The sequence below is a fragment of the Hippocampus bargibanti genome, linkage group LG08 (genome assembly GCF_051943395.1).
Source record: "Hippocampus bargibanti isolate YZ-2025 linkage group LG08, ASM5194339v1, whole genome shotgun sequence".
Taxonomy (NCBI): Eukaryota; Metazoa; Chordata; class Actinopteri; order Syngnathiformes; family Syngnathidae; genus Hippocampus; species Hippocampus bargibanti.
Window position 1 is genome coordinate 14,587,154 of NC_142741.1, and position 24,759 is coordinate 14,611,912.

The 24,759-nt window shown below is 40.8% G+C and overlaps 2 protein-coding genes across 26 annotated transcripts in view; one reads left to right on the forward strand and one right to left on the reverse strand.

Moving 5' to 3' along the window:
• Positions 1-24,759, reverse strand: part of caska (calcium/calmodulin dependent serine protein kinase a) — a 151,412-nt gene that overhangs the window by 40,897 nt on the left and 85,756 nt on the right. For all 25 annotated transcript variants that reach the window (XM_089002000.1, XM_089001997.1, XM_089002002.1 and 22 more), the window contains exons 3-5: positions 17,018-17,123; positions 13,633-13,710; positions 13,473-13,545 (exon numbers count right to left, since the gene is read on the reverse strand). In XM_089002000.1, coding sequence (XP_088858126.1) covers positions 13,473-13,545; positions 13,633-13,710; positions 17,018-17,123 — 257 coding nt within the window. The remainder of the gene's footprint in view (positions 1-13,472; positions 13,546-13,632; positions 13,711-17,017; positions 17,124-24,759) is intronic.
• On the forward strand, positions 1,252-5,201 carry gpr34b (G protein-coupled receptor 34b). Its single transcript, XM_089002147.1, has 2 exons — positions 1,252-4,130; positions 4,658-5,201. The coding sequence occupies exons 1-2, from the start codon at positions 3,586-3,588 to the stop codon at positions 5,199-5,201; spliced, it is 1,089 nt and encodes a 362-aa protein (XP_088858273.1). The 5' UTR covers positions 1,252-3,585.

A 24,759-nucleotide genomic window follows, 5' to 3' on the forward strand; every position in this document is an offset into this window, starting at 1 on the left:
AATCGTGAAATAAGAGACCATCAGATCATCTGTACATAGTGCAAAGTATAAAAATACTTATATACACACACACATACGTACATTGCACTATGTACAGTTCTTTTTATGGCTTTAAGGCTTTCTGATTCTGATAATGCATGGCGGTGTGTCTTAAAAATAAACAATGTACTGTAATACAATATACATGTCTTGCCCAGTGGGCTATTGTTGAGTTTTGGTATTTTAGAAAGAACCTTTTGACTCCTTTCAAAGTGTCCATAATCAGCACATACAGTCGTTTTTTTTATAACAAGCAGAAATGGAAAGTGTAATGTGTTGTAGAAATTGTGCATGATGCACTTTCTCCATTTGCACTCGTGTGTAACCAGAACTTGTGTATGTATTGAGTCCATCACCCCCGCCCCCATTCTCTCTCTCTCTCTCTCTCTCTCTCTCTCTCTCTCTCTCTCTCTCTCTCTCTCTCTCTCTCTCTCTCTCTCTCTCTCTCTCTCTCTCTCTCTCTCTCTCTCTCTCTCTCTCTCTCTCTCTCTCTCTCTCTCTCTCTCTCTCTCTCTCTCTCTCTCTCTCTCTCTCTCTCTCTCTCTCTCTCTCTCTCTCTCTCTCTCTCTCTCTCTCTCTCTCTCTCTCTCTCTCTCTCTCTCTCTCTCTCTCTCTCTCTCTCTCTCTCTCTCTCTCTCTCTCTCTCTCTCTCTCTCTCTCTCTCTCTCTCCCCCTCCCTCCCTGTATCGGGACTACAATTGGCAAGAAGAGAGAAAAGTTGACCACAGCCCAACATTTTCTCTGCGCGACATCATCACATTTTCATCAGCAATTTTCTGTTGACTTTTGACGGCGCATGCGGGCAGGGGTAACACGGACGTGAGCCGCAACCTTGGGAATGGAAGGGGGAACAAAAGATTTACTCTCGCCTTACTGGAAAGGCTGGGGTTCGAAGCTGCCTGATGGAGTACAGGAATCCCAATGAGATGTTGAAAAAGTATTGCTCAGAGTGGATGCAGCAAAGTGTAGTTCTGACAGTGGAAGTGGACTGAGAACAGTTTGAGCTGCTGAAAGACCATTGCTCATGGATTTTAATTACTGGGTGAGTGTATCCGACATAAAATATTGATAATGGTTTGTTGTTGTTGTGGATGATAGAAGCTAAATAATGACAAATGTTGGGATTGGCTGCTGACGAGTGCATGGTCTATCTCACCTGTTGCTCAAAGATATCAGCTCACTGTGAATTTTTGAAGCAAACAGAAAATGGACAGATGATAAAAGAGGAATATTTCCATAACAATGATAGAAAGCATAAAGCAGAGGCTGGACGTGCATGTCACTCCTAGACCTTCAGTAGTGCTATGTCTGAATCAAACCACAGCTGCGAGTGTGGTGTGATTTACTGCACGTCCACTAGAGGATGCCTTTAGCCACGAAATACAGTAAAGTCTCGTTGATATCGGATATATCGATAGTCCCGGTTATATCGATACTATTTCTATGCACGCACGGAGAAAATTACATGCAAACAGGGTCGGATATATCGATAGTCCCGGTTGTATCGATATTTTTTCTGACTCACTTGAATATCGATATAACGAGACTTTACTGTAACATGTGACATGAAGAAACTTAAAGGACAACCCACGTCTCCGGACAAGTTGTGTCCATAATTTGTAAAATGGCTTCAAACTACTTCTACTGAGCGTATTTTACAAAGATTCCACCGCATATAGCTATATTTTACGTTTTAAGACTCACGCTGAATATTCACGAAAGCTTGTTTTTGAGTTGGTGACGAGTCCGTATGTGACGTCACTAAAGTACCGCCCTTGACCGTAAAAAAAGACGCATTGTAGCGGTGGTCCTTCCATCACGTCAATGTATTTTGCTGTACTTGTTTGGTCTGGGGACCGTGTTGCACCCAAAAGTCGCCAGAAGGCCAGAAGAGGGCGTCCAAGCACCATATAAGGAATTTATCAGACTGTGTAAACGGAGGTGGGCACAGGATGTAGCCATTTTGTGCCTCTTTTTTGGGTGAGAGATTTTCCCCCAATGTTGCCTCAAAATGGCACAAATAAATTTAATCAATTGCAAACATGTATGCTTTCCTCTTCAGAACTATTTGAATCATATTCATAACTGGATGTGCAACAAGAAAGCATATTCTCCGAATTTGAAGCCATTGTTTTGATTCATTAGCAATGCAAGACGTCTTGGCGTGACGTCACGAACTGGGGACTTTCTGAAAATGCCCAATTCGCAGCTCAATTTTTTGCAGATTTTGGACACTTTAAGTCATTTTTATTGGTGTTTTGCTTTAGACTAAAAATATTATACTGCGTGTTTTGGGTATTTTAGATGCAATAAAACGTTTTTCTGGTGTCAGTTAAAAAACAAAAATGTGATGTCGATTGTCCTTTAAGAAATACTGCAATATAGTGTTCAAATTTTTACTATGAACATGTGGATTCATGATAGCCTCATAAAATTGCAATATAAATTGATATTTTTGCTAACTTCGGTGCAGTCCAACCTTAATGATGTAAATCTATTCTTTAAAAGTCTATCTTGAAAATGTCTTTAACAGTATATCTGCAACCAAATCAATTTCTTCAGCCATTGTGGGTTGACAAAACTGCTATTAAATCAACACAACAATATATTTGATTATGCAGCTCGCTGAAGGTACAGTGTGCTAGCTCTGGCCAGTATGGTCTTATCAGTAGCGGCTATTGATACTAGGATTGGCTAGTGACTAGCCAATCATAGTTGCCGAAAACTATGACGTTTCCAGTGCCTGCAAGCAGGCCTTGGGTTGCCAACTCGAAAACTGATTAAAGCAACTGTTTCATCGACATTGATATTCATGCACCAGAGCCAGCAGAACTGATTGTGAAGGCGTCCAGGTAGATTTCTGACCCTGGTAACAAGTGATGACTGAAATGTGATTAGTTAAATGCTTAAATACGAAGACACACATCTGGAAGCAGCGCAACAGAGGAAAACCAATAAAAGTAAGCTGAAAGACAATTTGGAATTATTTAATAAGAATTCATGGAAAAAACATAATTCACATTAGTCTGTAATTCCGATATATTTAGGCCAGCAGAGAAGGTCTTGCAGGCCCACCACAAGCATGAAGTAATGACAGCATGCGCCCGAATAAGGAAATCCGATTCAACTTCCTCATCTTATCAAGATATTTAGGACATTGTGTTATACACAGTGAATTTGCAAGTTGTAACTACTGGATGAGTTTTGTCCAAGAAAACGAGAATTCCATCAAACACCCTTCGGATAAAGTCCAAACGAAAATTCCTAAATCCACACTCACAACATCAAGTGGAAAGTAGCAGCCCCCATCATTTCACTTTCTGTGGGCGGACACGTATGAGGACATTTATTTCTTTTTTTCAAAATGAGAGCATCTGTAAGGCATTAGGATAATAAAATATTATTGTGTACTGTATTTACTGTCTAAGTAAGGAGGGATTTAAAATTTATCTTGGCAGGGCATTATTAAAATGACATTTGGAAAGACACTGAAATATCCTTTTTTTCTCCTGGGACAGGCTGCAAGATCGTCACTCTCCCTACATCATGTCGACTGACTTTCAGACATCCATTTCCCCTTTTGTCAACGGGGTGAACTTGAGTACGACAACTGACTCTCAGCAGTTTTGTGTCGATTACAACGCGCTCCAGTGGCCACTTGCGGTGCTTTACTCAGTCATCTTTGCTCTGGGTCTGTTCGGAAATCTGGTGGCCCTGTGGGCTTTGTTCCACGTGCGTTCCGAATGGAACTCAGTGCGAGTTTTCCTCATCAACGTGGCATTTGCAGACCTTCTCCTGGTGGTGTGTCTGCCGTTCAGAATTCTCTACCATGTCCGGGGAAACGTGTGGACCCTGGGTCCTACGTTGTGCAACATGGTGGGCAACTTTTTCTACATGAACATGTACATCAGCATCACTCTGCTGGGGCTGATCAGCGTGGATCGCTACTTGAAGATCCAGCGGGGAACTCGAGCGCACAGCAGGCTGCAGTGCACAAGACGAAGCACTGCTATCTGTACAGTGATCTGGATCATTGCCTTTGGCTTAGCTTCAGCCTTCTTCATGCTAAAGACTCCATCACAGGCGAACAGGTTGGTTATATATCTATATATATTTATTATTTTTTTGGTGACCCACACTGTTGCTTGTCAATTTTCAATGTTTGCATCATAGGTAGCAACCTAAGTGGCCCACCACGTGCAATTTTTGGCCTTTCAATAGCCAAAATAAGTGCATGACATGTCTTGGCCACAATAAGTGGCCCTAAATTTTAAATATTAAAATTATTCAAGTGTATCTTACTGTTTCTTGGCCATTTAATTCACACCAAAACACCTTTTCATCCTTTTGCTATCAAAACAAGTCATCTCCATCTCACTATTCCCTGGCTGATTGGAAACAAAATAAATGAGCTGGATCTCACAATTCCTCGTTTATATGCCCGTTGCCAAATATTTGAGCCGTCATTTATGCCCAGTTGGCCTTTGGCATAGCAAAATAAGACATTTGCATTAGCAATTCTTGCGTTTAGACTGACACAATAAGGGAAACAAAAAACTTTCACTTTTAAGGTATGCTATGCCAAGTAACACAACTTCTCCTTTTTTGGCATGTCTAGGTGTTTCCACTACAAAGAGCTTCACGATTCAAAGTGGAAAGCGTACATCAATATTTGCTTGTTGTTGGTCTTCTGGCTGGTGTTCATTTCCTTGGTGGTCTCCTACATGAAGATCGCTCTCAAGCTTCTGAGAAGGTCGCAGAATAAACCCGACTTGCCCAACGCACAGCGCTACTCAAGAACCGCCTGGAAATCCTTCTTCATCCTGTTCCTCTTCACTGTCTGCTTTGTCCCGTATCATGTGATTAGGGTGTTCTATATCAAGACCCAAATTACAGACTCCTCCTGCTTCTGGAAGGGCGTGGCCGACAAAGCCAATGAAGTGGCCTTGCTCTTTTCGGCTCTTAATACCTGCCTGGATCCTCTGCTTTTACTCCTCTTATTGTCCTCTGTGAGGAAGGAGGTGCGGCGCTTGATGGGAAACGTGTTTAGTGCACGAGATACTTCAGCGGGGGTTAGCGGGAGCAGCTCCACCGTGGAAATGGAAGGGAGAACTGGGAGGCCTGACAGAGGGCAAGCTAATGTTCCCGCAACTTTGAAATAAAGGAGTTTTCAACGTTATTTGTGTCTTGTTATTTGTTCAACTGCTGAAGCTCCGTAAAAAGGGTGTGCTCTACCATTTTGGATGTAAACCACTAAGCTGCCAAAGTGCCTGAACAGCAACTTTCAGATTTTGTAGTGATCAAAACAATATGCAAAAACAAGAGGTGCAGTACTATATTGTACAGAGAATTCCATAATACAGCGAGATCCTTTTTTCTGTCATGATGCTTTCACTCGCAGCAACCATGACCATAATGTCTAAAAAATGAGTGTTGGGTCTTCAAAATTCATTTCAACTCTGACTTGGAAAAGTTATGTTAACTGTCATCAGAAAAACGTTTTATGGCATCTGAAATACCCAAATTTTCATAAAAATATTCAGTTTTCCTACCACCCAACCATGGATTATATATACAGTATTTTCTCTGGCAAGGTTGCGGGGGAGAGAGAAGTTTGGGCTTCCATGCTAAGATTTCTACCCCCTGTCTCCCAACTCCTGATAAGTGGGAAAAAAATGCTCCTGTTAAAAATGTTCATCATGTAGTTAATATCAGCGTTTGTGAGAAATCAGAATAATTTGCTGGATCTGTGCATCACGTTTTGCCCGAATATCAGAAATCAAGTCATTAAAGCTTTCCCATTAAAAAGAAATATTGATGCCTTAAGATGGAGTTTCGGCACTATTTTGGTGCAACATAGCATATGTGAGAAGCATAAAAAGAGCCATATGTGCCGCAAAGACAACAACAACAAAAATAAAACATCCCACAAAAATGTCAAACCACGAGTAGAGAATTACCATGAATACATGGCAGCGGCAATGTATGTAACCTACAACCACATAACACGATTGCAATTGTAGGGGAAGACAATAGCTGCAAGTATGTTTGGACATGTGTTCATAAGTGGATACATATGATGGCACGCCAGATCATGTGAAGGTCAATATGACTACACAACATCTCAATGCAACAGGAAGAATTAAGTCCAAGAAGACGAGAAAGAATGACATTGGCAAATATTCTGCTGGGAATTTACTTTTGGAAGTTGAACGTGGACCCGCCTGTCTGGATACTTGGTCGAGAAGTTAATGTCTGTGTACTTTGAATTTTTTCACATGTGCTGTGATTAAATGGTTAAGAGAGTGTTTGCTAATCGCATTCTTTTTTTTTGGACAGAGGATTTCAACCCCAGGGATCAATACTTTTTAGTTATGGTAAAACTATACAGTGTATTTCTTTGCATTTGGTTTATTGTTCACGAACAGTACTATGTAAAATAATGGTGGGTGCTGCTCCAAATGTGTTGAATGTGGCAGTAAAGTCAGCAAAAAAAAAAAAATCTCAGTGATGGTGGTTGTTCCCTCTGAGATGGCCCTGGAAAGAACAACAATGGTGATCCAAAAGCAGACAGCCTTCTTCCATTAGTCACTGCAAAGCAATCACCGAGACGTCGAGACGAAAGCCAACCCGGAACATAGACGACATCAAAGCACAACTTTGAAGATCGTAAGTACCAGACGCACATTTATAGACATGAAAGTGTGAGGTTCAAACATCAAAACAATGACCACACCCTTGTAGCTTTAATGCGCATGCTCCAGCTTGGCTTTACACAGTCATGTTAATTTCTCAGCATGACTATCATGAGTGTGAGTATTGGGTGGTGTGATGCAAAACACTAAACTGGAACAGCCGTATCATGGAGGTCCATTAATGAATACCGTGCTGACAACCTGAAGAATAAGTTGGACTCCGACAATGCTTTGTTTAAAATACAAAATGATTATTGATTTCTTTTGTAATTATTACTTGTCTGATGGAAAAGAATAAGGGGCAGTACTTATGTCTAGTGTTAGCAATGCAGTTTCGGAAACACCAAGAAGATGATGACCCTTCAGTGTATACCAGAACAATGTTTTAAAGGACAACCGACATAGAGCATCTAAAATACCCAAAACACGCAGGATGATATTTTTAGTCAAACACAAAACACCAATATTTATTTATTTTTGTTCTTTTGACTTCAAGACGGCGCCGCGAGTGGCTGCCTTTCCAGCAGCTCATGTATTTTGTTTTTCGAATTTCATTCCTTTTATCACTTTGCTGCTGTGAAATGTAAATTTCTCCACTGTGAGACTAATAAAGGCAAATCCAAATCCAATCCAAAATGACTTAAAGTTGCCCAAAACTGCCACGAATGAGCTAAAAACTGGAGAGATTCAGAAAGTCCCGCCCCCAGTTTGTGATCTCACGCCAGGAAACTCATTCACAAACTGCCTTGCTCCAGAATCAAAACAATGGCTTCAGAGAGTTCAGATTCGGAAAAAGATCATTTCTTGTGACTCATCCAGTTATGAATATGATTCAAATAGTTCTGAAGAGGAAAGCATAAGTGTTTGCGACGGATTAAAGAAGTCCTTCCGTATCAATTTGAGCCGTAAGTGACAAAACTGAAGGACACGACATATGAAGCAAGCTCCGTGAATAAGGAATATAGCATCAATTGGGTGATATGTGGCACATCTTCTTCTTTTCCTTTCGGCTTTTCCCTTCAAGGGGTCGCCACAGCGAATCAGTGTCCTCCATCTTCAGAGGTTTGATTCGCATGTTTGTTTTGGCCAAGCTTATAAGGACATGAATAACAAATACTAAGCTACAAAATGTCAATATCAATGCAGATTGTTTACTGGTTGTGCATACAAAACGTTGTTTAAACTTTCAAGATGAAGAGTTACGAACTTACGTATGAATGACAGTGGTTATCCATCACTAACTCCGGTTAGCTGCTTGTTTGAGCAGCTGAATGTTTGTCCGATAGGTTTGCTCCACTAGTATGACGATTGCTCTCTTTCACCACTGGAAGCAACTTTCTACCCATTGTCAGGCTGATAGGATGACAGTGGTTATCCAAGCGGGCATTTGCGCACTCCGGGGATCTCCTCGGCTGGCGCTATACCGCTCTGCTCCATTGGAAATGTTGCATGGTTTGTCCGCCGGGAGTTTGTGTAAATGTACACCTTCTTTATGCATGTTACCGCAAATGGCTGCCACACAATTCACCATTGCGTTATTTATGTAGTTTTCCTTCTGATTTCACGATCAACACGGTGCGTTGAGACGAAATAAAGTACCCAAAATGCATTGTGTGTCGCTTTTTCTCGTTCAGGGGTGTTCCCTCAGTGATGTCACTCCGGCATCGTCATCAACTCGAAAACAAGACTTCATGAATATTCAGCGTCTTAAAAAAATTCAGTCTTAAAACGTAAAATATAGCTATATGCAGAGCAATCTTTGAAAAATGCGGTCAGTAGAAGTCACCCCACCCACCCATTTTCCGTACCGCTTATTCCTCATTAGGGTCGCGGGGGATGCTGGAGCCTATCTCACCTGTCTTCGGGCACGAGGCGGGGGACACCCCGAATTGGTTGCCAGCCAATCGCAGGGCACACAAGGACAAACAACAGTCACTCTCACACTCACACCGAGGGACAATTTGGAGTCTTCAATCTGCCTGCCATGCATGTTTTTGGAATGTGGGAGGAAACCGGAGGACCCGGAGAAAACCCACACGGCCCGGGGAGAACATGCAAACTCCACACAGGGAGGCCGGACCGGGACGCGACCTCTGCACCGTGAAGCCGGAGTGCTAACCACTTGACTACCGGGCCGCCTCCAGTAGAAGTCATTTGAAGTGATTTTACAAATTATGGACGCAACTTGTCCTGCGGTGTCGGTAGTCCTTTAAAGTTTGAATATTGTTCCCATACAGCAAAGAGTCTTCGGGCAGTAGGTGTAAAACACCCTAAACCAATCGCAAGGTACAAAGAGACCAACAACGCTCATACTCACACACACGGACAATTCAGGTGTTTAATCAGTACATGAGTACATGAAGACTCCACATAGAAAGACCGGCCGGGATCAAACCCACAAACTGCACTGTGTGGATCATCAGGCCGTCCTGCTGACCCAATCTAAATACAGTGGTATATCAGCTTACAAACACTTTAGCTCATGAACTTTTTGCCTCACGAACATTAAATTCACGAGCATATAATGTTGGCTAACGAGCTAGTTTGCAGCAGAAGAACACCAAACCACACGATCGAACAGCTGGCAGACTAGTTTTCGTCAATCCCTTTTTTGAGTGCAGACGTGGTTTGTTATCGAGCATACTTTTGCTATTATGGGACAGAAAAAGACCCCACCACAGGCTAGTGTTAAGCCAAAGAGGACACAAAAGAAAATTACGGTCGAGCGGAAGAAGGAGATCATCGAAAAACACGAACGAGGTGTGCGTTTGTGTGACTTAGCGTTCTTGTGTGACTTAGCATCCTTAAGAACAAGTAAGCATTGAAGGATATTTCTGTGTTGTCTAAGCAACGGTCTCAGGCAATAGAAGAGGTTGAAAAACCTGTTGATTTGGATTGATGAAAAGCAGCTAGCAAGGGACAGTGTGAGTGAGGGTATTATCGCAGAGAAAGCACGACAACGGATATCATCAAGAGGCACCCTGGAAGTTAGTCATCCATTGACAACTATCATCACAAAGGTAAATAAAACAAATTTATTATAGAGTATATCGATGAGAAGGTTTCTTCAGCCGTCATCTGTACAAAAGTGAAGGTTTCGGACGTTTCGCCTCCTATCCAAGAGGCTTCGTCAGCGAACTAAAGTCTGACTGGTCGTATTGGCCCCATTTATATATCCCTAATGTCCAGACCTGGTGGCGCCGGACACAGCTATGATAGGTCCCTACTCTCAGGTTGGGGGAGGCGCGGGACCCCCCCCTGTGGCCCCACTGATTGTTCCTACATTCCTGACTAACGATTGGCCTATTACACCCACTCCCCCCGGTATCACCTCATCAGCATAACGACCCTCATCAGCATTGCGAAAGTTGCCTAACCTGTTTTGCCTGAGCAGGCTGTAATAGGCCAATCGTTAGTCAGGAATGTAGGAACAATCAGTGGGGCCACAGGGGGGGGGTCCCGCGCCTCCCCCAACCTGAGAGTAGGGACCTATCATAGCTGTGTCCGGCGCCACCAGGTCTGGACATTAGGGATATATAAATGGGGCCAATACGACCAGTCAGACTTTAGTTCGCTGACGAAGCCTCTTGGATAGGAGGCGAAACGTCCGAAACCTTCACTTTTGTACAGATGACGGCTGAAGAAACCTTCTCATCGATGGACCACTCCTGTACGACTGAGAGCTTACACAGACGTATTATAGAGTATAGTTTATTTCTTTAATTACAATACATTAGCACATTTATTATACATACAGTAAGGTATATTTTGTGTAGTTTTAAGGTTTATTTCATAGAAAATGTTTTATGGGGACTTGGGACCGGATTATTCTAATTTGAATGGTTTCTGATGAAAAATAAATGTTTGGAGGACAAACGTTTCGCCTTACCCACACTGGGAACCAATTAAGTTCGTAAGATGAGGTTTCACTGGACTGAATCTACATAGTGAATGATGTTGATATTGGCATTATTTTAACACCAGTACTTAGCTTTTATTTTCTCAAGTGAAGATAACTCAAGTTCAAAGAGTTGGTGCTACTTGTAGAACACAGTTGTCAAAAGAAGTTAGCCATGATTACTTTTCTCGAAATGTGGCAAGAAAGGGCACGTTGATCTTAAGTTCAGGAAACAAGAATTCATTGTGTTGGATCTCTTTTCGCATTTGTTTACAGTAAAAGTTGCGAATGAGTTCTCCATTCTGATAAATAATTATCAGAGGATAATTATTGTGGATAGGCATTGAATGAGTGATTTTGTTTCCACACCAATGTCTTGTTCAGGACATGTATGCTTCTGGGAGAAGTTTCCGTATGTGTTGATACAGACCAAAGCTGACTTCATGTTTTCCTTCCTTCACTCGTTCCTAGTGACTCAACAGTGCCTCACATAGCTACAGCCAGGTAGCGCACGCTATTTAACCTCAATGGTGGCAAGAAGTCATTAATCACCCTTAATCAATGGTAATGATACAATCAAAATAATACTGCCCATCTATCCATCCCTTGCGAAGAGTGTATTAAAAAACTAGACTCAGAATGCACACGCACACGCACACACGCAAGCAAGCACACACGCACGCGCGCACACACACACACTCACGAACACTCACAAACACACGCACACAAGGAAACTGCTGGCAGCAGAGACGTAGAGAGGGAGATAAATACTGAAGCTTTAAATCAGTTTAGTGACTTTCATGCATGGGAGGTTGCGTTGCTTGAGCAGCTTTCTTGTAAATGTAATTGTGCTCGTGTGTGTGTGAGTGAGAGAGAAGAGAGAGAGAGAGAGAGAGAGAGAGAGAGAGAGAGAGAGAGAGAGAGAGAGAGAAAGAGAGAGAAATTGGCAAAGGCACCCTTGATAGGGACAAGGCGGAAGCTTCTGTTTATATGGTGATAGTAGAAACCTGCTGTATGGCTAACCTGATTCAACATCTACAGTGTATCTGCACAAAGTAGGTAATGATGAGTAGAAATGGGCGCATACAAATGCCAGCTATTAGTATCAGACATTGACATATTTCAATGTACCTGGTGACAGCAACGAACTACATTGGATGACTTTCTCCATCATACTGTTTTGTGCACACACCCATTTGACAAAGTGCAATGTTGTTGTTCCCCAGTGCATTACTAAGCTAGCTATTCTCTTCCTAACTGTCATCAGAAAAACGTTTTATGGCATCTGAAATACCCAAAACACACAGGATGATATTTTTAGTCAAATCCAAAACACCAAGCGAAATGACTTAAAAAAAAAAAAAACTACTTCAAATTGAACCCGGAAGTGACCAGTTTCAGAAGGTCCCTCCCCCTTGTTTGTGATGTCACGCTATGACGTCTTGCCTTGCTCGAGAATCAAAACAATGGCTTCAGATTCGGAGAACATGATTTCTTGTTATTCATCCAGCTGTGAATATGATTCAAATAGTTCTGAAGAGGAAAGCATAAATGTTTGTAATCGATTAAAGAAGTCTTTCCGGGTGATTTTGAGGCATCAGGACGTAGCACCCAGAACATGCAGAAGATGGCGCCCAAGCTCCGTTGGAAATGGTCTGATTTGTCTGCTGGGAATTTGTGTCAGTGAATATCAAATTGTTGTTTTGGTGCAACACACAACGATTCACCATCACATTATTTATGTGTTTTCCTTCTAATTTCGCCATTAACACAGATCAACACGAAGTTTTCAGACTAAAGTACCGCAAAATGCATTCTGTGTCCTTTCTCGGTCAGGGGCGTTCCTTCCGTGACGTGATGTCAGGAATCGTCACCAACTCAAAAACAAGACCTCCTGAATATTCAGCGTGAGTCTTAAAACGTAAAATATAGCTATATACGGTGGAATTTTTGTAAAATATGCTCACTAGAAGTCATTTGAAGCGATTTCACAAATTATGGACACAACTTGTCGGGAGGTGTCGGCTGTCCTTTAATTCTCCAAACAACCTTCTCCTCATAATTTCAGAATCTGAATCTTCTTTATTGGCCAAGAGTGTAGAACACAAAAGGAATTTGTCTCCGGTAGAACATTGCATTAAAATTCAGACTTTATTAATGCAGAATCCTAACTTTATTCGATAATCTAAACTTTTTTTCCCAGAAAAATCCATAAGAGCAACATTTTTTTGTAAAATGATTATTTTTTTGTTGTTAATTTATATTTTCATCCAATTTACTGTAATTTGCCTTAAAAATATTTCATGCGTTCATTTATTTGTCTTTTCAGATTCTGTCGTAGCCACCATAAAGCAATAATAATAATAATAATAATAATACATTTCATTTTAAGCACCTTTCAAAACTCTCAAGGACACTTTACAGTCACAGGATAATATTACTACTATTCATTTGTAGTGCATGTGTAGAGACCCCCCCACCCCTCCAAAACCCAAATACACAAATTAATACATGCATACGTTCACATTGAAGTTAATGTCAATAAAGCTAATGTAAATGTTTTTCATTTATTATATAACGAGGCTAAAATGAATGGAAAAAACACCCTCTGATTTCACTTCATGTTAATGGGATTAGGAAGTGGTGTGAGGTAACAAATCAGACCAGAAATGCTGTAAGGGCACCACTTTTAGGAAAGAAGCAGCTGTTGCGGTTTTCACCCGCCAGATGTTAAAGTAATTGCATCTAACATTGCAGTAAATGCCAGCAGCCACAGCATTCCCAAACATGCTGCATCTTCAACATCCTTTGACCTCCATTTTTTTAAAAGGCAGAAGTACCTTGACATCTCTGTGGATGACGTTGTTGTCATGGCAGTAGCGCAGTGCCTCCAGGATCTGTCTCATGTAGTGACTAAGGAAGGCAAAAAATAAATAAAATAAAATAAAAATTAGATTTAACGGTGGGCCAAGCAACAAATAGAAACAAAATTAACCTCACCTGGCCACTGCTTCACTGTAGACAAAGCCAGCATCTGCCCTTTTGACAATTTCAAAGCACAGGTCTGCTCCGTCCATGCTGATATATGCATCACAGACACACACAGATGCAGAGAGGTCAGCGAGGCATCAAGAAAGCTGTTTTTCAAATCATTGCAAAGTTGGTCACAAAAGACAAAGTAAAGTTTAAAGATTATGAAAACCAAAGTACAAAGTCGTAGCAACCTTTCAAAAGGAACATGAATGTACTGCTAAGCGTATTTGAACTGTTGCTTAAAAAAATGTACAGTGATACCTCGGCTTACGAATGCTTTAGCTTCCGAATATTTTGCCTAACGAACAGTAAATTCGCGAGAATAAAATCTTGGCATACGAACTAGTTTTCGGCAAACGAACCAAACCACACAGTCAAACAGCGCCACGGTGGCTGGCGAACTAGTTTTCCTTTGAGTGCAGACATGGTTTGTTATCGAGTGGAGTACTTTTGTTATTATGGGACCGAAAAGGATCGTATCATACGCAATGTGGATACAGTAAAGTCTCGTTATATCGATATTCAAGGGAGTCCGAAAAAATATAGATATAACCGGGACTATCGATATATCCGACCCTGTTTGCATGTAATTTTCTCTGCGTGCATAGAAATAGTATCGACATAACCGGGACTATCGATATATCCGATATCGATATAACGAGACTTTACTGTATTTAATATATGTTGAGTTCCCTAGTATTTCAGTATTTCAAGGGAAAGTAAAATCAAAAATGTACCTCACAGTTACATGTTCCATGCAGTGGTCAAAGATATTGCTGTACAGTGGTAGTTGTGAGAAGCTCTTCAGTTTCTCACATCACATGTGCATTTGCCTTCTTTATTAACAAAGTGAGATTGAGCAGTTTACCTGTATAAACGCATTTCATGCGTGCTAATCTCAAGCACAGAACAGCCAATCCATTTTTTTCTTCTGTAATTTCAACTGCCCTGATTTGAATGAGGAGGGCCGCTTCAATTGGTTGGGCATTGTCTGTGTTCCATCCCACAACGGTGCAAAATCTCTATCTGCATTAGACTTGTACTGGGCACAAAAATAGGGCTTCTTGAATGCCAATTAGTGTTTCAGAAGACTTGCTGTGATGGGGTTGTCGACATCTATTTATTCCATAACCATTCCATTATTCCATACCATTCTGTAGTTCTCCAATACACCGCAATTCTTTTTATTTTGTTTTAGGCTTCAGCTTTACTGGACATTATATTTAATGCGATAAAATACAAAATACATGCAACACGTGCTTTGTTTTTTTTCTGTGTGTGGTCCCTCATTCTCGTGTGGATAGCTGTATAGAAAATAGATGAATTTATATGACAAGTCCAACCGGCACTGGTATTGAAAGCCACTAGAGGTCGCCATAGATAACAACTGCAGCGAAGAAATGCTTTCAAGTATGAAGTAAAACTGGATGGCTGAACCATGGCCACAAATTTGGGTGTACACGGAATACGTATGTCCAACAATTCAATGGAACGCGATGGCCATTGTAATAGTATAACATGGTTCCATTTTTCAATCTGCACCTAACTTGCACAAACAGGCACATGCTGGTGTTCATAGTTGACCATCTCAGGTTACAACTAATGTCATCTCTCCAATTATTTAAAACTTGTTTTGGTGTCCCCTCCATTTAGGCCAGACTGCTGTGAGGCTGTTGTTCTCAGCACATACATATTAAGGATATTATTCATGTTTGAGCTTCCTTTAGGGAGAGCCACGAAGATGTCTGCAGTTATCTTACAAAATATGCCTGCTCTGTTATATAGTGATGAAGCGCCACTGCTCAAATATCTCTCCCCTCTACCTGAAGACTTTTTCACACACAAGCCCCATAAAATACCGCTGCTTTGATTGAATGACAATAATTCATCTGCATGCATCCAGCAAGGAAGAATATTGCCACCAGTATGTGCAAGATTGTTATATTCATTCATTCATTCATTCATTCATTCATTTTTCTGGACCGCTATATCCTCACGCAGGTTGCGAGGGGTGCTGGAGCCTATCCCAGGCGTTTTAGGGCACAAGGCGGGCGATACTTGGTTGCCAGCCAATCGCAGGGCACACAGAGACAAACAACCATCCACTCTCACACTCACACCTCGGGACAATTTGCAGTGTTCAATCAGCCTGCCATACATGTTTTGGGAATGTGGGAGGAAATCAGTAGACCTGGAGAAAACCCACACGGGCCCAGGGAGAATATGCAAACTTCACACAGGGAGGCTGAGGTGGGATTCTAACTCACTACATCTGCGCTGTGAAGTCGGCGTGCTAACCACTAGACTACCGGGTTGTCACAAGGTTGTTGCAATTGCTACAAATTTGGAGCAATCTTTTTTTCTTCTTTTTTCCCCCAGTGGAAGATGGTCACTAATCCCACTGCACTTCTCACCTGCCAGCACGAGTCGCCATCCATATTAGAACACATTAAGTGCATTGCATTCATTTTAATGGAATGGGAAAAATAGTGATGTAAAAGTAAACCGAGTTATGCAACTTGTTTCTGTTTTCAACAGAGGCAGGAGACCTGGGTCGTCTGGTGTTTAACCTCGCAACCCGGTACCAGTATTGCAGAATACACTTTCATGCCTGACCTAAAATTTCTGAGTGGCTTTTGTAACTCCCATTTGGTGTCAGTGTTATTTATACAGAAGAGTAAAAGAAAAAGCGGTGGTATGCAATCTTGAACAAAACATGTAAAAGGAACTGTGGAATTCCAGATGACAGGTGCGCCATCCTGCCTGAACAATAGCTGTGATATGAAATCTTAACACCTATGTTAACTTTGATCCTATTATTTGTCATTTATGCAAAACAGCAACATGAACACCCCGCCCCTCTCCAAAAAAACAAACACATTGTCTCAACCTAGGGCTTGAGCGCCTATGATGATGATGATGATGACACATTTCATTTCTAAGCGCCTTTCAAAACTCTCAAGGACACTTTACAGTCACAGGATATTTTTTTCTGTGGGTGAGCAGTGGCAGCCACACGCGTCAGCGTTCACTCAACCTGGAAGTAACATAAAGTAAAATGGGAAAAAAATATTTGTCCCTCCATCGATGGAACTTTATGCACCAAAACTATTCAGTTCAGGTGAGAATTTGGAAGTGATAGGGATTTCTCTAGCTGAGAGATGAGAATATAACAGCGGGGATGAGTGAAAGAGAGAGCTGCTGCTAGCTGGTGTGAAATCTTAATCTCCATCTCTTCTCCCTTATATATAATCGTTGCGGGCTTCATGGCTCTTGTTCTCGTGCAAACCCCTACAACAAGAAGCATTCAACCAGTGGTGATTTGCCATTGTGCTTCATCTGTGTGACTTACAATTCGAAGACCATGTAGAGCATCCCATCTGAACTGTAGGTCTCCAGCAGCTCCACAATGTGCGGGTGTTTAAGCATGTGGCAAATGCTGGCCTCCCTCTTCAGGTCTAGGAGGTTAGATGGGGGAGAAAATGAATATATACATACTGTAGATATGATACATTAAGGACAACATTTTCAGATCTTTTTCCACTGACAATATATCGATGTCATTGACAAGTTATTAGTCATCCAACCATCCATTTTCAACAGGTCTTATCCTGAATAGGGTAGCGAGGAGTTGTAGGAGTTTATCCCAGCTGATTTCGGGCAGTAGGTCACACCCTGAATTGGTTGCCAGTCAGTTGCAAAGCGTCACTGAGTGGGAACCGATCGCATGGTGTCCGCATACTACACGACATTTTAATGGTTTGGACATTTATTTTTGTGTTTTTAGAATTCAATTTCTACTGCGTTTTAAAAATTATTATGCAAATGATCTATTTCTCATGTGATTTTTAAAGGACAACCGACGCCTCCGGACAAGTTGTGTCCATAATTTATAAAATCTACTAGGCGTATTTTACAAAGATTCCACAGCATATAGCTATCTTTTATGTTTTAAGACTTGCGCTGAATATTCAGGATGTCTTGTTTTTGAGTTGGTGACGATATCGACCGTGACGTCATGGTAGGTATCGTCACTGACCGAGAAAGCCACACACGATGCATTTTGGGTACTTTGTTTGGTCTGAAAATTTCGTATTGATCCGTGTTGATGGCGAAATTAGAAGGAAAACACATAAATAATGAGATGGTGAATCATTGTGTGTTGAACCAAGACTACTATTTGATACTAGCTGACACAAATTCCCAGCAGTCAAATCAGCCCATTTCTAATGCAGCTTGGGCGTCATCTTGTGCATTTTCTGGGACGCTACATTGCAGTGCAGACGCCTCAAAATGACACAGAGGGACATTTATGTGTTCCTCTTCAGAACTATTTGAATCATATTCATCTACGAATCTGAAGCCATTGTTTTGATTCTCGAGCAAGGCAAGACGTCTTGGCGTGACGTCACGAACAGGGGGCGGGACCTCTGAAAATGAAACTTTCTGAGGTCATTTTGAAGTAGTTTTGGGACACTAAGTCATTTTTATTGGTGTTTTTCATTTGACTAAAAATATCAGCCTGCGTGTTTTGGGTATTTTAGATTCTATAAAACATTTTTCTGATGTCAGTTAGGAAACAAAAAAATGGTGTCGGTTGTCCTTTAACTAGCCTGCAAATGGGACTCTGCAACATTTTCGAGCTGTTATAAATTTAATATCACTAGAATGTTTTGAAACAAACCTGTCATTGATAATGGCTTTATTTAACATTGTAATGTTTTTGTTAAAATGCACCATTATTGAGCCGTTTTCCAAGACATTTTATGGGTTGTAAGGAACTTTAAAAAGTCATTTGTTGAATTTGCAGCATCAAGTGTTTATATGTGCTAAAATTAAAGTTACTTAAACATAAAACATTTTAGCATGTGATGTTACAGAATCACATTACGGCTGATTTGAAAGCTTTTCAAATCTTGCATCCATTGAACTTGACTTTTTGCAGATTTTCTGCTCGAATTTGCAGAATAGTTTCCCCGAGCTGCTGTTCGGATAAGAAAATTAAACATTTAAAACTACAGTTATCACTGGCAGCCTTGTTAGAAAAACATTCAGATTATTTTCGAACGCTTGACGACTTGAAAAAATTATTCTGTGCCCATTTACATTGACTATTTACAAAAATCAATCAAAAACGTCATTTGCACAAAACTATTTTCATTTGGTAGGATTGAAATAGTTGATTAAATTCAGAGTCCAGTGAAACGGACAAGGAAATATCACATTTGCAAAACCACCAAGTTGTAAAAAAGGAAATTTGCCATTTTGATTTTGTTAGGCTACGCAAATTGAAAGTGTTCAGTCCTCCGGCTTTGGAACACCTTATAAACATTCATTGAAGGGCTGAGGTGTAATAAATTAATTGTTCGTTCTATGAGTGACAATACTGTGCTATTTTTTTCTTATTAAACTGTGAGCCCGTCCCAAACTTGTCATCAAGCTCAGGCTTTTAAAATCACAATACAATTTGCGTCGTTAGCATGGAAAATCAATGCTAACAAATTCCTATTAGAGTAATAACATGAAATAATTTAAACTCACACAAAAAAGGAAAGAAGATGACTCTTGTTGGTTTTTCTTCCAAGGAGAATAGGAGAAACTGAGTACAGCTCTCTCATCTATTTTAATCAGTCCTCTTTCTTTTTATTAACATCCGTGATTGGCCTTGGTAGATAGTTTTGCATGCAATGTCTTTTCTGTATAGTAACAACCTCACAGCAGACATAATTTCACACTAACATTGAATGTAGAATTCATTGAAGAATGAAACGTGTATGTGAAAGAAGAAAAAGAAGAAATGTGAATGTGTGATTGCATGTATTGTGGCGGCATAAGGACTATGCCTCTCACCCAGCAGGCATACAGCAGGGGTTGCGTTTAAGTGTAGGTTGTTTTATCACATTTTCCAATGTTTGATCCACTTGTTAGTACTTGAAATAAAGACGCGTCTACAGTCAGTTGTGTGTGCTCCTTCCCTACTGCTACACTATGAGCATTATTACAGTATGTTAAAATCTGAGCATATTTTCATTAACAGCTTTGTATTTTTTTCAAGCATAAGTGTTCTTCATTGCAAGCATGATCAATTTATCATTAATAATGAACAAATGTATGATAACTAAAAACAATAAACCTCACATTTCCTTCAACGACTAAGGCTTGTACAAGATGATAGACCTCCAACAACACAGAGGCTAATCCCTGAGGTGCCACACCGGTGCTTAACAATCATTGTGCCATAAAATTAGCAATAGCATCCTTTGATATGTTGAAAGACACTTCCGTGCTCGAAAGGCTCCCCCTGGAACAAAGCCTTTACTCCTAATGGTGAGGAAGGTTAATGGAAGAGTGAAGTGAATATGTAGAAATGGAAGTTTGCCACATCAGAGACATTCACCCACCCAAATAAACTGTCCTGCCTGATATAAATGTTGCTAACAAGTTACACCTTCCGGCCTGTTTGTCTTCATACACGAAAGCGTGATAATAATGGGGGTGAATCTTACACACATAGACGAATGAGTGTTGAAAACAGACATTTGAGTGTCTCAAACAAATCAATGCTCCAACCGTGGGTGTGTAGTACAAATGGAAAGCTCGAATAGGAAATAAATCATTGTGAGGTTACGATGTTTAGTGTGGTAAATGAAGAGGGAGAATGAATTTCCAGGTAGAGTTGTGGACAAAAATTCAGTTGATTGATTATTTGTTGTCAAATATGCCTTGCTGTGAAAAAATATATTGGGTTAGCCTTGAAATGCTGTTTTAATAAACCTTTTCACAGTAGCCAGTTTGACAATGCATGAAGTAGGACAGAGTAAAGGCTATCATCTTCATATATTTTGGGGCAGGGAGTGATATCTATTGTGAAAAGAATGCATAATCCCCCCCTAAAAAAGGACCAGGGTAGACACAGTTACAATAAATAGAAAAACAAAAATTATAATTTCAAAAAACATTTTAATCAGAATCTGGATAGTCCAGACATGTTTTTCTTTGTTAATAAAAAATATAATAATAATAATAATAATAATAAATTTCATTTATAAGCACCTTTCAAAACTCTCAAGGTCTTTGTAGTCACAGGATATTTTTTCTGCGGGTGAGCAGTGGCAGCCACACGCGCCAGCGTTCACTCAACCCGGAAGTAACAAAGTAAAAAAGAATAACAAATAAAATGACAACACAAAGACACTTCATTCTTCAGCACTTTCTGTACCATCTTTGTGACATCTATTATTATTACTAGTATTATGCTACCACTAACAACAACAACAACAACAACAACAAAATAAAAAAATAAAAATAATAATAATAATAATAATATAGTCGAGTGGTAGCACACCGGCTTCACAGTGCAGAGGTCGCCGGTTCACGTCCCGGTCCAGCCTCCCTGCGTGGAGTTTGCATGCTCTCCTCTGGCCCGCGTGGGTTTTCTCCGGGTCCTCTGGTTTCCTCCCACACTCCAAAAACATGCATGGCAGGCAGATTGAACACACCAAATTGTCCCTCGGTGTGAGTGTGAGAGTCGTACGTCTTTGTGTGCCCTGCGATTGGCTGGCAACCAATTCAGGGTGTCCCCCGCCTCGTGCCCAAAGACAGCTGAGATAGGCTCCAGCACCCCCCGCGACCCTAATGAGGAATAAGCAGTACGGAAAATGGATGGATGGATGGATAATATAGTATTGTTATCCGTAATATTATTATTATTCATGTAACAATATTAACAATTAATGCGATTTCGAGATGTATTTATTTCTTTCTTTGATCAAAATTATTCCAGCGACTCAGTTAACAATGCATAACATTTTTTTTCCATAATAATAATAAAAAAAAAGAAAGAAAAGATATTGGTCAGAATAATGTTGCTATGTTAACGATCTATTATTGAAGTACAGTAATTTGTTTTTTCTTGTGGGGGTGCCAATGAAGCGCTGGTCAGACCTCTGACAGTATTTTTCCCTGCCATGAGGGGGCAGCATTTGCCTTTTGTACATCTGCCCCCATTTCAAGCTCAGATAACCCCAGGCCCATATAATTTAAGAATTAACTCTTTTCTTTCCTTATGAAAGAAGTTTAAGTAATGTAATGTAGGGGTTTCTTGTTTTTTTCTTTGCAAGACCTCACTTCAACCTTTTTTTTGTGTTTTGTTTGTTTTTTCATTACTACTGTCACAATCTGGTTGGCGACCAACGGGTGGCGCTGTCGGCCCCATCTATACCTGCACAGGTGTTGTCGTTCTAATCGGTGGCAGTTAAGGACTCCCGACACAACCATTCGTTGTCGGGTCATTGAATGTGTTTGCTTCACCCTGTCAGGTTTGTTTCATCTTGCCAGATTTTTACTCATGGTTTTCTTTGGTATTTTGTACTTTTCTGTTCGGATTACTTTGATGTTTTAGATTTTGTTCCTGTTGACTTTATTTTAATACAATTTGTCAAATACAACCTGCTGCTCCTTCCTGCCTGCTTATTTGGGATCCACAACCATCACCACCTCGCAAACCGTGACAACTACACTACGTCACTTTACATATGTCACTACCTCACTTTACATATGACACTATCTCACTGTACATTCAGAAAGTACAAGTATTGTTTGTATTGTCTGTCTTTTTTAGCTACATTATAAGTACCTTGCACGCTGAATCCGAGAGGACATTAATTTCTTTTGCGCTGTATGTCATGCATATTAGCATATTTGACAATAAAGCTGACATTGACTTTGAAAGAGATGTCCATTTGACGGTAAGATCAGCACATCAAATGGTGAGTATCATTTTGCTTTTTGAATGATAAATGAAATGTATTATTATTCTCATCTCATCTCATTTTCCGTACCGCTTATTCCTCATTAGGGTCGCGGGGGTTGCTGGAGCCTATCTCAGCTGTCTTCGGGCACGAGGCGGGGGACACCCTGAATTGGTTGCCAGCCAATCGCAGGGCACACAAAGACATACAACAGTCACTCTCACACTCACACCTAGGGACAATTTGGAGTGGTCAATCTGCCTGCCATGCATGTTTTTAGAGTGTGGGAGGAAACTGGAGGACCCGGAGAAAACCCACGCGGGTCCGGGGAGAACATGCAAACTCCACACAGGGAGGCCGGACCAGGACGCGAACCGGCGACCTCTGCACTGTGAAGCCAGTGTGCTAACCACTCGACTACCGCCTGTATTATTATTATTATTATTATTATTATTATTATTATTATTATTATTATTATTATTATAAGCATGGCCAAAACAAACATGCGAATCAAACCTCTGAAGATAGAGGACACTGATTCGCTGTGGCGACCCCTTGAAGGGAAAAGTCGAAAAGTAAAGAAGAAGAAAAAAGACGTAATTCTCTTTTCGATGTTTTGACGTCATGACTCAATTAGTCGCTGTGTGTGTCATTCACTCGAGGAAAAAAAAATATCTGCCTCATGAAAACAAAAACAGGATGAAGTTTGCGCAAGTTCCTTTTTTTCACCTAGTTTTGTTTCTTGGCATTGAAAATAGGATTTTACAAATTAATATCTATGTCATCATCAATACCACCACTATCTGTAGTTAAGTAAAACAACAAAAACAAAAAACTGGTGAGTTAAATTCAACTTGTTGCAACACCAAAAACCTTGCCTAGGCGATTAAAAATGTGATTACCAATAGACACTACCTTGTTTTCTGCCCTTTGCAGCACCCCCCACACTGTACAAGCATGCATATGATTGTATGTCTTCACAGCTTGTGCAGGAGGCTCGGACAAGATGTCACAATAGGAGCAGAAACATTAACACACAGCGCTGCGTCTTCCGTGACTCTAGAGAAGAAGGTGACAGACGAGGGAGGTGAAGAGGACACACTGCGAGGGAAAAGAAAAGACATGGGGGTGAGGGGGGAGATGAAAGCGTGCAAAAGGATCGGGGAATTGGGAGCCAGGAAAGCAGAGGAAGCGAGTGTGCAGCAGCACATGATGGATTTTGCTCAATTGTGGGCTAGCTTTGCTCTCTTATCCCCTTGGAGAGCTGACCTATTCGTCAGACAGACCTATGGACACGCTTGAGAGACACTGACTGGTGTGTATGTGTGTCAGCATGTGTGTGTTGGTCAATCCATTGCAAAGGCACGCACAATTTGACCCACTTCCCTCACTCGAAGGTCTGAACGGCGTGTGTGTGCAGTGCTAGAGGAGTATTGCACATGCCCGCATGATCACGAAATGTTGTCAGTGACGACAATCGTTTCATACTACAGTGATGTTGGACGTTTTGTCTTTTCGGTGACATCTTTTCCCAACAAAACTTCAATGATTAAATCTGTACACATTGCTTTTTGACATGTACAGATGCTAATAACTGAAAGATGTCGCGCAACAACGTCATGTGAGACATCATGCTATGACGGACAGCCCCTCCCACCCCCTCCTGCCCATCCTGACAGCTCTGGGTAGCTCCTTTAGCCAGAGACTATTACACCCGCGCTGCAAGAAGGAGAGGTACCGCCGCTCATTCCTACCGACTGCTGGCAGGCTTCACAATTCCCAATGATCACATGTGAAAAAAAACAAAAAACTGGACACTTGTAAATATGGGTTGTTGCAATATATCTAAATGCATTTCTTGATTCTGCACTATGTACAGTCTTGTTTATAGAACGGTTTTTGCACATCTACATTTGCACAGTATACAGTTGACATTTTTATTTTGTTATGCTTAGAATATCTTGTTTTCTATCCTTTCACTCCCACCCCAACCCCATCTCTCTTCAATTGCTGCTGTGGACTGCAAATTTCCCCATTGCGGGACGAATAAAGGTATTCTGATTCAGATTCTGATGATTATACAATGCATTTGATACCTGACTTGGGCCTTCAGTGAAGATTTCGTTTATTTATTTCCTTCATAATTCTCCCATTTATCTAATAATAATAATAATAATAATAATAATAATAATAATAATAATAATAATAATAATAATAATAATAATACATTACATTTTAAGCGCCTTTCAAAGCTCTCAAGGACACTTTCCAGTCACAGACAAGCATAGGTACTAATAAATAAACATATTACAACACAGGTGTCAAAGTCAAGGCCCGCGGGCCA